The sequence below is a fragment of the Neophocaena asiaeorientalis genome, unplaced genomic scaffold, assembly GCF_003031525.2.
Source record: "Neophocaena asiaeorientalis asiaeorientalis breed wild unplaced genomic scaffold, Neophocaena_asiaeorientalis_V1.1 scaffold623, whole genome shotgun sequence".
In the NCBI taxonomy this organism is placed as follows: Eukaryota; Metazoa; Chordata; class Mammalia; order Artiodactyla; family Phocoenidae; genus Neophocaena; species Neophocaena asiaeorientalis.
In genome coordinates this window covers 479,055-495,745 of record NW_020172294.1, presented here as the reverse complement: position 1 = coordinate 495,745, position 16,691 = coordinate 479,055, and the positions used below count along the sequence as shown (strand labels likewise).

General features: G+C 36.4%; 1 protein-coding gene across 1 annotated transcript in view; it reads left to right on the top strand.

The window, feature by feature from the left end:
• Positions 1-16,691, top strand: part of DDX10 (DEAD-box helicase 10) — a 281,032-nt gene that overhangs the window by 50,503 nt on the left and 213,838 nt on the right. Inside the window, exon 13 of the mRNA XM_024766407.1 lies at positions 1,221-1,698. Within this exon, the coding sequence (XP_024622175.1) occupies positions 1,221-1,698 (478 nt within the window). The remainder of the gene's footprint in view (positions 1-1,220; positions 1,699-16,691) is intronic.

Sequence of the window (16,691 nt, the reverse complement as noted above, 5' to 3'; positions counted from 1 at the left end):
CAGAAATAAATGAAAAAAAAAAAAAAAAAAAAAAAAAAAAAAAAAAAAAAAAAAAAAAAAAAAAAATTATAGATGTATGGTTATGTACTTCTACCTTAAAGGAGGTCCAAGTTTAGTAGCAGAGAAAGACATGTAAATGTAACTGTAGTACATTGAGAGAAATGCTCTGATGCGTATTGAGTTTGTGATCCTAACTGTATCCCCTATAACAGTAATAATGACAAGTGCTCAGTAGTGGCTGCCTGTGTGTTAGGCACTATAATAGATGCATTGCCTCTGTGAACTCATTTTATTTTTATAATGACCCTATAATGTAGGTACTCTTGTCATGCCATTTTGCAAATGAGAGGACTGAGGTATAGAGAGGTTTAATAATGTCCTTTGATCATATAGCTTATAGGTGACAGAGCCAGGATTTTACCCTCAACAGTTCTATTTATGAATCCAGGTTTTACAACCACACCTCTCAGTTTCTGTGAATTGTGTCTTATAGGAAAAAGGCAGTTGGTCCATTTTCTAATGTTAGCTTTTTATTATAGCAGGCCTTGCTTTAAGAGTTTCTTTTCAATCCATCTGTGGGAACTTAGAAGCTAGGAAAGACCTGACCATAAAGTAAATCTTGATCTTAGAAGGAGAAAATAAGATTTTTTTTTCTTTTTTGGTCTCAAATTTAAAAATCCATTTTTATAGAAGTGATTGTGCCATATTATGTGTGTTAGAAGGGAGGATGATAATACTTGAGTTTATTCATTGCATAGAACTGTGTTTTGTTCTTTCATGGTCATGCCTTTTCCAGCTTTAGTATTTATATTTTACAAAGTATTTTCATATAGTTAGTACATCAGATATTTATAACAGCTGTGAGATAGGCCTGGTAGGTATTGTTATCTCACATTTGAGAAAACTGAGGCTGAGAGAGTTATACTGGAAATAGGCAGATTTAGTAGTTGAACTGTTCCCTTGCTTCTGGTCTCATGCTCTTTATTTTGTTAACTGTGTTACCATCTTAATGGAAAATGGGGTATCTCCAGTATTTTCTGACAGGTATTCATTATCTTTTAGATCACCTAACGTGTCAAGATTGAGTTGTATCTCAGAGGAACATTTTCTTAAAAAAAAAATTTCCAAAAATCTCAACTCCTGAGAAACCATTTCATAATAAACTCATAAACACACCATCAGTGTGCTGAGATAACTGTTTTCATTTGCTCATATTTAAGGTCTCTTGGTCTTGCTGTGGCACCACGGGTAAGATTTCTTCAGAGAATGCAAAAACAACCCAACAAAGAACTGGTAGTGAGTCAAGATAATAAAGTAATTGAGCCAATGACTCTCTCCCTCACCAATGATGAAGTGGAAGAATTTAGAGCCTACTTCAATGAGAAAATGTCTGTTCTCCAGAAAGGTGGGAAAATACCAGAAGGGACAGAGTACAGACTGGCTAGTGGTATTAGTGATGGAGAGGAAGAAGAGAAAGAATGTGAACAAGAAATGGAAGAGAAACTGGGAAAAACAAAAGGGTCTCAACCTCAGTCTGTCTCTAGCAACAAAGAGCCACAGAAGAACAAAGAAGTTCCTGTGCAGTTCTTGGACAGAGATGATGATGAGGAGGAGGACGATGGCCTCAATGCTGACTTCTTTAAGGTGAAGAGGCGCAATGTGTTTGGGTTGGATCTTAAAGAGAATAAAACATTACAGGTAAGTTTACCCCTAGTGGAGGATCTTCTATTATTTCCTACCACTTCTTACCACATGCTGCCTGTTGCCTTTGGGGAACTGTGGGAAAATAACCAGGAGAAATTTGTAGAATGATTTTCTTTGCTGTGAACTCTCCCTCCTTCTCCATCTTTAACGATGGAATAGGTGCTAAAGAATTCTCATTTTTCATAACTTTGGGAATTCTAAGAGGTTGACAGCTTTAATCTTTTCATTTATTGGTTTTCTGGTGCATGTTTTAAAAAGTAGCCAGTTTCATGATTATAGCATTAAGTAATAAGGTGATGGGGTTTCGTGGTTTATGATGTGAGGATCCTTCACTGTGATTCTTAGTATACTACTTTCTGATTTAAATAATTATAAATATTCCTTACAACAATTCAATCTCTCTAAACTTTTAATGAGACATTTGGTTTTGGGCACCAATCCAGAATCTTAAAAAGAAAGCCAGCACTTCTATTTAAAGGCCGCTTATGAAGGTTTATTAAGTTTCACATAGGTCCTTTGTTTCTCACTAGGCACCTGCTAGGAGGAATAAAAGAGATAATCAAGGTAAAGCACCTGTTTCCTGGGGTACTTGTAGGTGCACAGTAAATATGTTTCTCTACCCTTCCCTTATTTTCGTTTTAATTTTGTATGCCTTATTCTTGATCATTTCTTTGGAGAGAATTGAATGAAAAATGAACCTGAACTCATTCCTTATACAATTCTTTATACAATATTGTGACAAGAGTCACAATAGGAAATATTAAATTTTGAACTATGAAACTTGGATAGGTGTTTTTTAAAATTAATTAATTATTATTTTTTGGCTGTGTTGGATCTTCATTGCTGTGTGCGGCTTTCTCTAGTTGAAGAGAGCGTGGACTTCTCATTGCAGTGGCTTCTCTTGCTGTGGAGCACGGGCTCTAGAGCACATGGGCTTCAGTAGATGTGGCACGTGGGCTCTAGAGCGCAGGCTCAGTAGTTGTGGCTCACGGGCCTCTTGGTTTTATACAGTTACCCTTTCATAAATAACACCGGTGTCAATTAGTATATCTCTATGGTAAATCTCAAGTCAGATAGTGTTAGTCTTCCAACTTGATATTTTAAAAAATTTTGAGCATTTTTAGACCATTGCATTTCCATGTAAGTTTTTGAATCAGCTAGTTAATATTTATAGAAAGTCTTTTCATATTTTCATTGAGATTGCATTGAATCTGTAAATCTATTTGGGGAGAATTAACAATATTGACTCTTCTGATTCAATATATGACATATCTTTCCATTTACCTAGGTCTTCTTTAATATCTTTTAGCATTTTTTAATAATTTTAAGCATGTACGTCTTACCACATATTTTGTTAGATCCATCACTTACTATTTTATAGTTTTCAATGCTATTATAAATACTTCAAAAAATTCAGTTTCTCATTTTTTGTTGCTAGAATATAGAAGTACAGTTTTTGCATACCAGTCATTCTAAACTGTCCTGTTAAGTTCTTGTGGCTGTTTTTTGAGATTCTTTGGAGTTTTCTTTGGATCTTCTCTGTAGCTGGTCATGGTATTTGTGAATATAGATAGTTTCATTTCTTCCTTTCCAATCTGTGTGTCTTTTATTTCATTTTCTTACTTGATTACACTGTATGTTGAACAGCAGTAGTGAGAATGGACATCATTGTCTTGTTCCTGTCTTAGGGAGGGGAAACATTCAGTCCTTTACCATTATATCCGATGTTAGCTGTAGGTGTTTTGTAAATGCTTTTAACAAGTTGAGGAAGTTCATTCTATTTCTGGCTGGTTTAGTGTTTTTATCAGAAATGGATGGTGAATTTTGTCAGATGCTTTTTCTGCACCTATTAGGGTGAACATAGAGTTGTTGTTATTTATTCTGTCAGCACATTGATTTTTCTAATGTTGAACCAACCTTAAATTCCTATGATAAACCTCACTCATTCATGATGTGCTTTCCTGTATCTATTACAGGACTCTATTTGCTAATATTTTGTTAAGGGTCTTTGCTTCTGTGTTCATAAGGGATATTGGTTTGTAGTTTTCCTGTAATGACTTTGAGGACATGACACGTTTTAAAAGCTTTAGATACATTTTGCCAAACTGTCATGCAGAGAGGTGATATTGATCATTGTCCCACTGGCTTTATGTCCGTGCCCATTTACTAACACCAACACCGAATATCCACATGTTTTTACTGTTTTGAAACAAACAGTTAGTGAGAAATTCAAACTTACTATTTCAATTTATTTTTCCTTGATTCTGTTATTGAACATTATTCATTTATTTATCCATTGTGTAATTTTTGTGTGTGTATTGCTTGTTTTCCTCTCTCTTTTTTTCTCTTACGATATTGGTCTCTTTCCTGTTGATTAGCAAGATGTCCTTAAACTTTAATTACTATTCCTGGCTTTTAATTATTTTATACCTCCCACCACATTTTTTGCCTGCCTTCCTTACTGGATTTTGAATTTCCTGAAATTATTGTCTTACTGACCAGTGTGTGTTCACGGCTTGCTACAGTGTCTAGGACCTGGTGCAGATCTCACAAATGTTTCATGAATGAATAAGTGAATCACTCATATCTTCTTTCACTTTGATAGTTTTATTTGCTGTGAATTATGTAGAATTCATATATGTAGAGTATATTCTTTGAAATCTATATTTTGAAACTGAGTATGATATGCCTGATTGACTTACAATAATTCAAAAGGTATTGTTGAATTTTCTATAAACGTGAGCAGAAATGACTTATTTATTTGACTTGAATGATATAGCTGTGCAGGCCAAGCTTTGTAGTTTAGATAGTAAATAAAAATACCTAATAGCAATGATAACTACTGTTATCATTGTTAACATATCACTGTTATTCTGTTAACTAAGAATATGTTTGCATAGCATAGTATAAAAAGTTCTATCTTGAAAATACCTGCTTTTTTTTTTTTTAGCCATAACAAATGGGAAATATTATAGTGTTTGTGTCAAATGTGAGGGAACTTTTGGGGCAGTTACAGGATTTTTAAGAAGCCAATAAAGAAATGTTTTTCTGTATCTTCCTGCACATTTCCTAGTACTATACACAAAAAGTAGAGTTAAAATTATTGGCCCTTTAGCTGAAATAGAAATAGAAAGGCTTGTCAACTTTACCTGTTATTTGGCTTTGAATTTTCAAAATCAATACTTATTTGTACTCAGATTATCATTTTTTTTTGTTGTTGTTCTTTATCATGTTTTCAAGGCATTTGGTTTTGAGTGTGGTTTTGTATCCACAATCTCAACTTGACTTTCCTATTTAGCCTTTGTTTTGGCACTTTATATTTTCGTATTGCATTGCAGCCATCACTCACCGGAAGCTGCTTTTTTCTTTTATTACCTGTTTTTAAGGAAAGACCTGATAAAGTAAAGAAAACCAAACAAACCTTACACAAAATGGGAAATAATACTATCATTTACATATACAAATGAATCTGTTCTTCTTAAGATTAAGTATTGGGTTCGCCGAAAATTTCGTTTGGGTTTTTCCGCAACGAACTTTTTTGGCCAACCCAAAACTTTTTCAGACACTGCTGCCTTTGTTCAAATAGTTTTGTTGCTCCTGTTTTAGAATTTTCTTTAGGGACAGCATACCAGGCATGCAAGGGAACTGGTTTCATTACCTCTATCACAGGCTGTTCTCGTTGTCTTGTTATCTTTTTCCTCATTTCTTGCTCCCTTGGAGCAGTTGTAGAACTCAATTGAGACTTGGAGTCAGTGGGAACACATTGGATTACAGATTACATGGAATTTGTTTATCATATCATTATCATTAATAAAATAATATATTTTTTGGTATTTTACCATATACCAGTGCTTTCCTTGCAAGTATTCATTTTATCCTCATGACAGGAAAGGCAGATGCTATTATTTAAAATTTCAGAGACTTTTTTTTTTTTTTTTTTTTTTGCGGTAAGCGGGCCTCTCACTGCCGCGGCCTCTCCCGCCGCGGAGCACAGGCTCCGGACGCGCAGGCTCAGCAGCCATGGCCCACGGGCCCAGCCGCTCCGCGGCATGTGGGATCCTCCCCGACCGGGGCACGAACCCGCGTCCCCTACATCGGCAGGCGGACTCCCAACCACTGCGCCACCAGGGAAGCCCTCAGAGACTTTTAAGTGACTTTTCCAAGGTTACAGTGGTGGAGTTAGTACTACAATCTATCCCTGATGTCAGATCACATTCTCTTTCTCGTTTATTCTGTGGCCTACCGTCATTTGTGTGTGGTTTACTTTCTGTAAATGGGTAGTGCCAGTGTAATTGACAGCACTGTAGATAATTTTGGGCAACCCATTGTGTGCAGACACTTTGAATACAGAATTGATAAGTTTACCTCTTTAGACTTCAGTATAAATGGAGAAGAGAGGTACTGAGTGCCAGGAGCAAGTGATATCTTCTGGAAGACTGCCCTGTTACAGTTCTTTTCCATTTGACAGGTTCAAGGCATTGACAGAGAAACAGATCTCCTTAGCGTTGGAGAGGGAGTCATGAGTGATGGAGCCATGAAAGAAATGGGCGGGAGAGAGCACACTTGGGCTGATTAGGCACTACAGTAGTAAGAGAAGTTTGGTTGACCTCCCACATAGGGAAGGGACTTTTATTTTATTTTATTTATTTTATTTTTTTTTGGACTTTTATTTTGCCTTGCTTTCTTGGCTGTTGGGTGTCTAGAAAGTTAGCTTCCAGAGAGACAGTGTTAGAGAAGAGCGTGAATATATAATTAAAATGTTGAAATTGAGAATGATTTTAAAACAAGTTCTTGGGCTTCCCTGGTGGCGCAGTGGTTGAGAGTCTGCCTGCAGATGTAGGGGACATGGGTTCCTGCCCCGGTCCGGGAGGATCCCACGTGCCGCGGAGCGGCTGGGCCCGTGGGCCATGGCCGCTGAGCCTGTGTGTCCGGAGCCTGTGCTCTGCAACAGGAGAGGCCACAACAGTGAGAGGCCCGCGTACTGCAAAAAAACAAAAACAAACAAACAAAAAATGTTCTTAAATATGAGAATGAAATCTCTAAGCAAATACTTTTCTCTCTCATATTTTACAGTTGTTTAGAAATGAGACTGATAGGTGGATTCCATTTTAGCTCAGCAAGTGTCCTTTTAAAGCTTTCTCAACAGTAAACATACATCAGTCTTGGTTAAGATTTGAATGATACTCATAAATTATTCTTTGTCCTTAGAGCTGAATCTATATTCTGTTTACATTTTAATTTTATATTTTGGCACAAAATTCTTAGTAAGTATTTTAGGAACTCACTGTTGGTGGTAAAACATAGGTTAGCTAATTTTATTATTAAATTGTTGCTTATGAGTATTCTCTTATAAATATATTAGAAGTTCTTCATCAAGAATCCGATATTTGGGAGCTGGGATTTTTCTGCCTCTTGTCTCCTCTCCTTTTCCCTTTCATTCCCTTCTTGCTTTCATTTTTTTCTCCTCACAGCAGTGATTACTGAGTGCCTACAAGGTGCCAGGGGCTGTGCTAGGTTCTTAGTAAGTTTCAGAGCCTTATACTTTAGTTAACATAGCAGACTATTAAACCAAAATTTCAGTACATAATCTTAGATTTCTGTTCATTTATTGATTCTTGAAGCCAAATGTTTTAAAGTGTTAACATTGGCACCACAGTAGAGTAGACATCCTGAGAGAAGTTGAGCCTTAAAGAATGAATATGAGTTAATAGGAAGGGGAATGAGCATTCTAAGCAGAGAGTACAGAATGAGCAAAACCATGGCCACAAGAAAGTGTGTGTTTAGTGTGGGAGCTATTTCTGGTATGATGTTTAGTTTCAGTAGTTAGCCTTTCTGAGGCTTAGTGTCCATCTCTCTAAAGTTACTACCTGGCAGAGTTATTGTGATGCTTAGAGATAGAAAGCAACCAGCACAGTTTGTGTATGTAGAAGGAACATGGTTAAAATTAGCTATTATTTCTACTTGATGAAGTATAATAGGAACATACAGGTAAAGGGTTGATAGAACTTTGCCAGTGCAATGGCTAGGCAGTGTCTGAGGTAGTGCTGAAAAATAAAGGCTTTTTCTGAATCAGGTCGCATTGTAGAGAGAAAAAGTGATGTATTTTATTTATTCCAGATGTAGTATCAGGAAACAAGACTACTTTTTGATTTTAGCATAGTTGATAGAGCAGTTTTCACATTTTCAGTGTCCTGCATTGATCTGGAGAGTGCTAAGGCCTACACTGACACCACAGGTCAGGTGATGTCATAGCCAGGTATTTAAGGAGAACTTATAATTTGGTATAATCAGACCATAACTAGGCAAGCACAGTACCCTGTGGAAATAAATCAATTGGTTATAAATGAAACTAAAAATGATGTTAGTAGTAGATATTTAATGTGGAGTCATTAAATGAAATTCATTATTATATGAATATTTTTCTGGGTGGAGTTCTCTGTCCAATTAACTGGTAGTATTCTTGTGGATATTAATACTATGCAGTATACCTCTAGAAGATATTATATAGAAGATACTAGGTTATAGATATTGTTTATATGTTTAAGACTGTTGATTTAAAAATGGACATTAGACCATTGACAAAGGAATGGATAAAGAAGATGTGGTACATATATACAATGGAATATTACTTAGCCATAAAAAAGAATGAAATAATGCCATTTGCAGCAACATGGATGGACCTAGAGATTGTCATACTGAGTGAAGTAAGTCAGACAGAGAAAGACAAATATCATACAGTATTGCTTATATTATGTGGAATATAAAAAAAATGGTACAAATGAACTTATTTACAAAACAGAAATAGAGTCACAGATGTAGTAATCTTATGGTTCCCAGCAGGGGAAGGGAAGGAGGGATAAACTGGGAGATAGGGATTGACATATACACACTACTGTATATAAAATAGATAACTAATAAGGACCTACTGTATAGCACAGGGAACTCTACTCAAAACTCTGTAATGACCTATATGGGAAAAGAATCTAAAAAGAGTGGGTATATGTATATATATAGCTGATTCACTGTGCTGTACAGTAGAAACTAATATAACATTGTAAATCAGCTATACTTCAATAAAAATTAAAAAAAATGGCATTAGAGAAAGTAATGCCCTTGTTTGGAGAGTGATTGGGCATGCTGATGAGCTGCTTTAGGAGAGTGCTGATTTAACTGTTTTTTTAGCCCCATAATTATTTAATTTAAAAATGGGAATGAACCATGTTAACTTATTTCCAGAAATTTCTTGCAGACAACTATGTTTTTGTAGAAGAAGATCAGGAAATGATGAACATCTTTTGGTTTTCTATAATCTGCCATGCCTTTGAGTATTGCATCTCATTGCTTAAACTCTCCACAACCTTGCACAGTATTAACAGGCTTTGAAAAGTTCTGTTGCTTGCCTAATGTCCCACAGTTGGTGAAGTGGCAGAACTGGAATTTGTTGTGCCCAGGCTCATCGATTCTTTTGACTGTGCTTCTTTCGATTCCTGTCATTTCTACATTTTAGCAGTTCTTCTTTACTTTAGTGCTCTTTACTTTTAGTGTTCCTCTTTACTTCCCACTAGCACTACCACTGTTCTGTCCCACACCGTTTTCACTTCAGACTTGGCTTGTGGGATAAGCCTCGTAATTGGTCCCAAATGTTGTTCTTCTGAGTCATCTTCCTGTGAACCTCTCTCAGATCTATTTTTTTCATGTGGTTGACCTTCCATGCCTCCCTTCATTTCATCCTTTTCAGTTGGGCTTTGTAAGCTAGCCCCTTCCCTGTTAAACTACCAGTCCAGTGCATTCTTCCCAGTGTGAGTTTCCACTTACACGGAAGGGATTCCTTCCCAGGATATTCTCACCACTTCAGCCTTTCACATCTTACCTTTCAAGATTCAGGGCTGAGCTTGCCTCTTCCTTGAAGTCTTTCTTTACTTACTTATTCAACTGACCTCCGGATTCCAATTGTCTATTTTGCTAGTACTTTTCTTTTTGGCTCTTCATAATATACCTATTTGAATGTCTTAATTTCCATTTCTCTTGGTGATTCCTGAGATTGTCATAACCTTTGTATGCAAGGGTCTTATATATTGCTGTTGAATTAAACAAAAGGGAAAACTCTTTAAAATAAAACCTAGGAGTCAAGAAACTTTATTCTCAATTTTTTGGTACCATGAAGTGGAACACAATCTTAAATGTTGAGTAGCTCAAATAGAGTTGGTATATATGTTCTTTTGTCTTCTTACAGGTGCTTTTATTTTATTTTTGCATCCTGTGCTTAATTCTTGTAGGCTTCATTCTAATTCAAAAGGAATAGTTACTGTGTGACTTGAAGCTTAAATGTACATACTGAGTTGCTATATATATTTTTTTTTCTCCCCTATTTGAGTTTTATATGCAAATGATTTCCTAAGGATGTAAATTGTCAGTGGAAAGCTAAAAGTTTTTGGCTTGATGTTTATTCTTTCACATGCTGCATCATTATTGTATCAAAAATATTTCAACTTGTTTCTCTTCATTTCCTAGTTTTATACATATTGAATGTTTAAAGGAACTGCTGACTAGTACTGGATTTTCTCATGACCTACTTTTATAGCCTAAATTTCAGGAACTACATTTATCAGGGCATGCTTATCTTCATTTTAAGCTAAAGTGGAGGTAATGACAGAAATTTGAAATAGGACAGGCTATTCTTGAAGAGGGTCATATAAGTTGCCCTTGAACTTGACTGTTAGGATAATCAGAAATAAAGAGCTTTTCAAAGTCATCAACAGGTGCTTGTGTACGTGTGTGTGTGTGTGTGTATGTGTGTGTGTGTATATATATATATATAACAAATACAACTATAGAGAATTTAGATTAATATGCCAGGTTTTCTGCTTATGAACAGATTAGTTCCAGTATGCTCTTTGTGAGATCCTTTGTTCTTGAGTCTAAGCCATCAGTATATGTATATTTACCTAAAGCTTTTTAATGGGAGGACTGTCTTTGTGGTGACACTGGATTTAACTGTTCAAGTTTCTTTCCAACTCTTAAATTTTTCCAAATGTATTTCACTTTTGACTTTGTTCTTTTCAGTGTATGTTTTTGAAACACAGCTTCAAAAATCCATGCTGTGTCTTGAGTCCAAGGCAGCAGTTGAAGCTAGTGCCATCTGGTGGTGACAGGCAGAGTTAAATCACATTTGCTTTGATGTGAAGCTTTGTTTCTATCATGAAAGTTTCTATTTTAGGTGAAATGAAGGCTTGTTAAATGAAGCATTAATGAGATTAAAAAAAAAAAATTCACTCCTTCAGCAAATATTTACTGCATACCTGCCATGTGCCAGGCATTGAAACATCACCATTCCCTCTCCTCATGGAGTGTTATGTTCTAGTGAAGGGAGATGGACAAAAACTATAAACATGTGCTGTGGGAAAAATGAAGCATGGTAAGGGGTGGGGTGTAGCATTTCAAATAGTAGGATGGTGAGAGGCACCTCCCTGAGAGTGTGTAAGGCACTCTTCTGCTATTGCTAGATTAAGACCTTTAGATGTTTTAAGCATTTAAGATTATGGTGCTTCCTCTGCCCATATGTAATTTGAAACAAAAAGAGTACTACATTTTAAAACAGAGTTCTCAAGTTATTATTTTTTCCATGATGACTACTTCATTGCTTTTGTTGAAATATGTTATTTCAGAAACATTTTTTCTTAAAATACTCCAGTTTTGCTGGTGCCCTGAGCATGTGTTGTGAATAGCCAGTTGGTTATTTGCACTTGAAAGCTAGGCCTGGTAGGGGAATGGAAAGAGAATTCAGACCCTCTTGGGAGCAGGCGCTAGCAAGTAAATTGGTCAGAGCAATGGCACTTCAGTGAAGTTCAGTGGGAACAGGGATGCCTGTATATTAAGAAAGGCCTATTTTTCAGTAAAAGTAAAGTCTAAGCATAAATTACATACTTACAAAATAAGTATAAGATTAGCATAGTGATTTCATGATGGTTTAAAATTTTAAAGTCTTTAGGGCAGTGCTTCTCAAGCTATGTTTGCTGAAGGGCTAGCTTTTTAATTTCCAATTCATCACACAACAATAATGTTATAAAATAGATTAAAGAAAAATTACTAAAAAAGTAAAATGAATGTTTTCTTGGCTCTTTTCTTTCTCTACCTTTTTTGCTGCCTTCTCTTTCTCTCTCTGGGTTAGATGATTATTTTCTCTTTTACTATTTGATCAAAAGCCTCTTTCTGTATTCTTTTTTTTTGTTTCTCCCCATTTCTTCTGTTTGTGTGGCCATAATAGTATACAGTGTTGTGGGATGTTTGTGTCTGTATAATGAATGATGTTTAATGAATGGAACATACTGTTTGTCATTTAGAAAACTGTGTAGTTTAACCTTTCCATGCCTTTTGGGTTATTTTTGATGAATGGAATTTGGCCCTGTAAGGGATACCACCACAGTTGGGATATGAGTGTTCCTTGGCCCTTTTTGGTATTAGTTCCTTGTTTAAGTTGTGTACTTTAAACAAGGAAAGATTAAGAGGGAGAAATGATTGGTAAATGGGCTTTTGGTAGGCACATTGACTATACAGAGAAATGTGTAGTAAGATGTATCTCCTTGAGAGCAGGTAATAAAATTTATTTATTTTTTGGCTGTGTCAGGTCGTATTTGTGGCGCGTGGGCTCTTCGTTGCTGTGCACTGGCTTCTCTCTAGTTGTGGTGCATGGGCTGCAGAGCGCGTGGGCTCTGTATTTGCAGCATTCGGGCTCTATAGTTGTGGTGCGCGGGCTTAGTTGCCTCTTGGCACGTGAGATCTTAGTTCCCTTACCAGGGATCCAACTGGCGTCCACTGCATTGCAAGACGGATTCTCAACCACTGGACCACCAGGGAAATCCCAGCACTTCTTGCTTATAGCTGCATTCTCTGCAGCATCTTTTACATGGTAGACACTGAATGCTTGTTTCTAGTGTGGGGTCATTTTCTTTCAATGAGCCTCTCCTGTGGCATTCATTGACAGCACTTTCATCCTTAGTATCAAAATAAAAGAAAACAATAGTGTAGCTCTTCCTAAATAAATCATAATTAGAAACATCTACGATGAAGTTTTAATAAACTGAATTTAAAAAATTTTATTTTTCAAGCTGGGAGTGTTTTGCCATAGAATAAAAAATTTATCTCTATTAAGCAAGAGGCAGAACATCAATCTCTGGACATTTTCTCCTAAAAAACGCTGTTGCTGTTTTTGGTTTTTTTTCCTTTCTTTTCTTCTTTTAGCTTGCTTGCTGGCTGTTAGAATAGAGGTGACAGACAGACCTGATATACTGTTGGGCAGAGAATCTGCTGGTTTTTATTTGGCATAATAAATGATTGAAAACAGAGTGATATTATGTTACAGTTCTAATAAAGCCAATACAGTGGTGATTCTTACAGTGCATTAATTTTAAGCTCTAGAAACAAGTGCCTTACTGTACTGGGCACTGTAAATGTCCCTGCAATATATGAAGAAAATCCTAAGCATTTGGCAAATGTGATAGAAGTCACATATTGCAACTTTTCTGATAGCACATAAAGGATGCATCTCATATTTTCAGGGGTAATCGCTCTTGATAAAATTTTCTTACTGTTGGTCTGTTCTCTCCCCACCCCTCACATTGGTGGAATAAGCGAATCAATTAATTTCTCAGTGGCAGTCAATATAGAGCCTACCTCCAAATAATAATTCCTACCTAAGTTTGTTTTCTAAATAAAAATGGCATATTTCCCATTATTTCTTTTGTGTGATCACAATTAGAATAATTCTTCCATCTGCACGCATTTTCATGTCTGCTGGTTTATGTCATAGGAAGCAACAGAGCAGAGGAATGCTTTCTTCCTTGCTGTGATATCTAATTTTGGAGATATACTAATTTCAGAATGTTTGTTGTAGGAAATGGTTGCATATTCCAGAAACAGTAAGAACTTGCTGAATAATGTTCTCTCCTGTGGTTTGGTTCAGCACTGTTTTTTTTTGCATTTTTTGATCTATCTGTACTGTTTTTCCTATCTGCTGACATTCCATAAAGTAGAACTTTACAAATCAAAGAGTAGGTAAACTTCTATTAGGTTCTCTATCTCTACTCCCCACCCAAATCTTATGAGACTGAACTTTTTTTTTTTTTTAAGAAATCTGAAAAGCTGGCTTTTAGTGAATCTTATTTTCTCCCTACTATTTTCCATTAAGTGTTTTTAGGTTGACTCAATTTCAAGCATACTTAGTAGTACATGTTTTAATAGCTATTGGACAATTTTATTTAATAACTTGAACAAAGTAGTGGTGTTCAGTGGGTGTTTTTAGAAATAATAGTCTATTTCTAACTCTCCCCCTTCACATATTGCCCAAGAATATGGCATCAGTGTCCTGGAGGCTACCTACATATCTAATTTCCAGCCTGTCTGCTAACACCAGCTTAGCTAACCAGATTTATAATGGATTTATAGTTACAGGATTAGATGTGGTATACTGGGTTACTCTTCCTCTCTTCCTTTCCCCATCTCCCATTAACTAGCTCTGTTCTGTGGTGGAAATTGCAGGTAATTTGGCTTTTCTTATTCTTTTACTGAAAAGAGAAAAATTATTTCTAGGTTTCAAGAACCATGAAGAGTCTGAGATTGTACTCTACTTGCCATAAGTTAGCCTGCCATATTTTGATATATGTTGCTAGACAACTCATGGGACAGCAGGCTGCATGAGCTTCAAGTTTGCATTGGTTCCCCTGCCTCTGAAGTTCCACAGGGGCCATGCGGAGGTATCCCCAGGTTGGAGCTGTCCACAGGGTAGGTTTGTGTCAGAGCTAGGAAGAAGACTGCTAGCAAACCTGCCCAGCCTTCACCCAGAGGGAGACGTTGTCTCTATTAACCTGGTCAGGAGGAAGTCTGTTAATTGCCCCCAGGGGAGATACTGTCTCTGTCTTCTGAGGCTGTATGCTATGTTGACATCCTTGAAAGATAATCTGGAAGAGTAACTGATTAAAATGTGCAGAAACATGAAAGACCCATAGATGATTATCTCTCAGTGCTTGGTAGCAGCAGAGTCAGAACTGTTTCCTTCTGGTTCTGTTTTGGTCTGTTTCTCCCAAATCAGAATGTAGAAAAACTAGTTTAAATGATCAACATGAATTCCAGAGACACAGATTCCTCCATGTGAGAACTGTTGTTTTTATTTGATAAGGCCTAAAATAGTGGGTAGTTACGTTTGCTGGGACCAAGTCAGGTGCTCCAAAGTGTGCGTCCGGAGTAACCTGTCCTCATGTTCTCATAGCACTGAGCACGCCGCAGTGTCATATTGTTTGTTTTTCCCACCTCATGATGTACCTTTACGGAGGCAGGGAATATATATTAATTCATTTTTGTGTATTTATATCTGTCAGGGTTGTCTATCGTTGTAATAGGTTTTTAGTAGCTGTTTGTTGAATGAAAAGAATGAATAAATAAATAAACAAGTAGAGTCTTTTAAATTCAAATCTGGTTAATCTTTTGTCTGTTTAATCAGATTTCTTACCCCAATTTGAGACTGTACCATTTGATAGAAAAATGTACTGGGAACACAAGGGGGTCAGAAAATATTTGTTGCCTGAATGGGTTAATCTTAGGTAGGACCCTTGTGTTGGATTAGAAAAGCTGGGTTAGGTAGAGAGTAAATACCTTGTGTGAAATCTTTCTTAAGCCTGACTTTAATTCATCCATATCCTTTTCTTTGCATATTGGTTATTTTGATCTCTAGGACCTGTTTTCTTGCTGTGTTCCTCTGTTGTTCTAGAGAAAATAAAAATTTAAGTGATATTTTGGCTATTTCCCTTTTTCTAAACATGGTTGAGAAAATAATTTAGAAAAACTAACTTCTTATGTTGAACAGCCAGTAATTTTATTTTATAGTGAGTTTACTTGTAGAGATTAGTTTGATCCTAATGCTGTCCATCAGTGGGTTGTTTTAGGTCTAGATGGGTATATACTTTTGAGCAGAGTGTGTATTTAAATCACTATTTCCAGGAGAGTTTGCAAGACTCTTTCCCGCCATTGTGTACTTCTTCAGCCTAGACTTAACCTTAGCAGAGGCAGGTGGAGGCAGGCTTCCTGTTTCTCAGTGCTGGCACAGACGCTCCTCCATTTGCAGCACCACTTGAGTCCTGGTGTCCCCACACTTAAGAAGCTTGGAGAAGCAATTTAAGAACTACTAGGCAGTACTGGTGCTGTCTCTTTTGAGACATGAGTAAGCACAATAATCAAAATTGCCTAATTATTTTAAACCAGAAATGACAGAATTGTTTTGGCAGGTCTGTGTGTTCACATCTGTGTTGGGTTTATATGTTCCTGCAAAAAGTGTATTTAGCAGTGTAAAGGAGAATAATGATTCATAAGCTTTTTCAAATTCAGATCTACAATTCATTTATACTTAATTATATCCTCATTAATATCATTTTGAATGGCTTTATATAGTTTTCTAGGAATTCCTCAGATTAGAAGTTGAGGGAAAGAGTGGTTTCATTGCAGCTGGGGAAGCATTTTTCCAGTAGTGTCCTTGTGTATTGAGTTGCACATATTGTGTGAAATGTAGAGCCTTAGCATGTGCCAAGAAACAATCATTTAATGAGGCTCTATTTATGTTTCTGGTTTTCTCAGGTTGAAAGACCCTTAGAACACCAGCTTCTGTCTTATTCTGTTGAGGTCTCTGTAAAAACACCCATAGCCACTTCAGGGACTTATTTATTCCTACTTTCACTGAAATAATTCATAGTTCCCAAACCCAAAAGTCTATTGAAAGAATAAAAGTACTGAACCTTTAGGGATAGTGGGTTAGTCTGAGCATTTGGGATTGTTTGTGTCAGTTGGCCTTAAATATCTTCTGCCACAGTTTACCCCTGTAGTTAATCAAGTGTGTGTTTGTTTTACTCACTTAATGTGGACATGTTATTGTACCAAATATGAAACAATTAGACTTGTCAGCTCTCAGGAAAGTTAGAGTTGAGGATATAGGACGTTTATGTGGA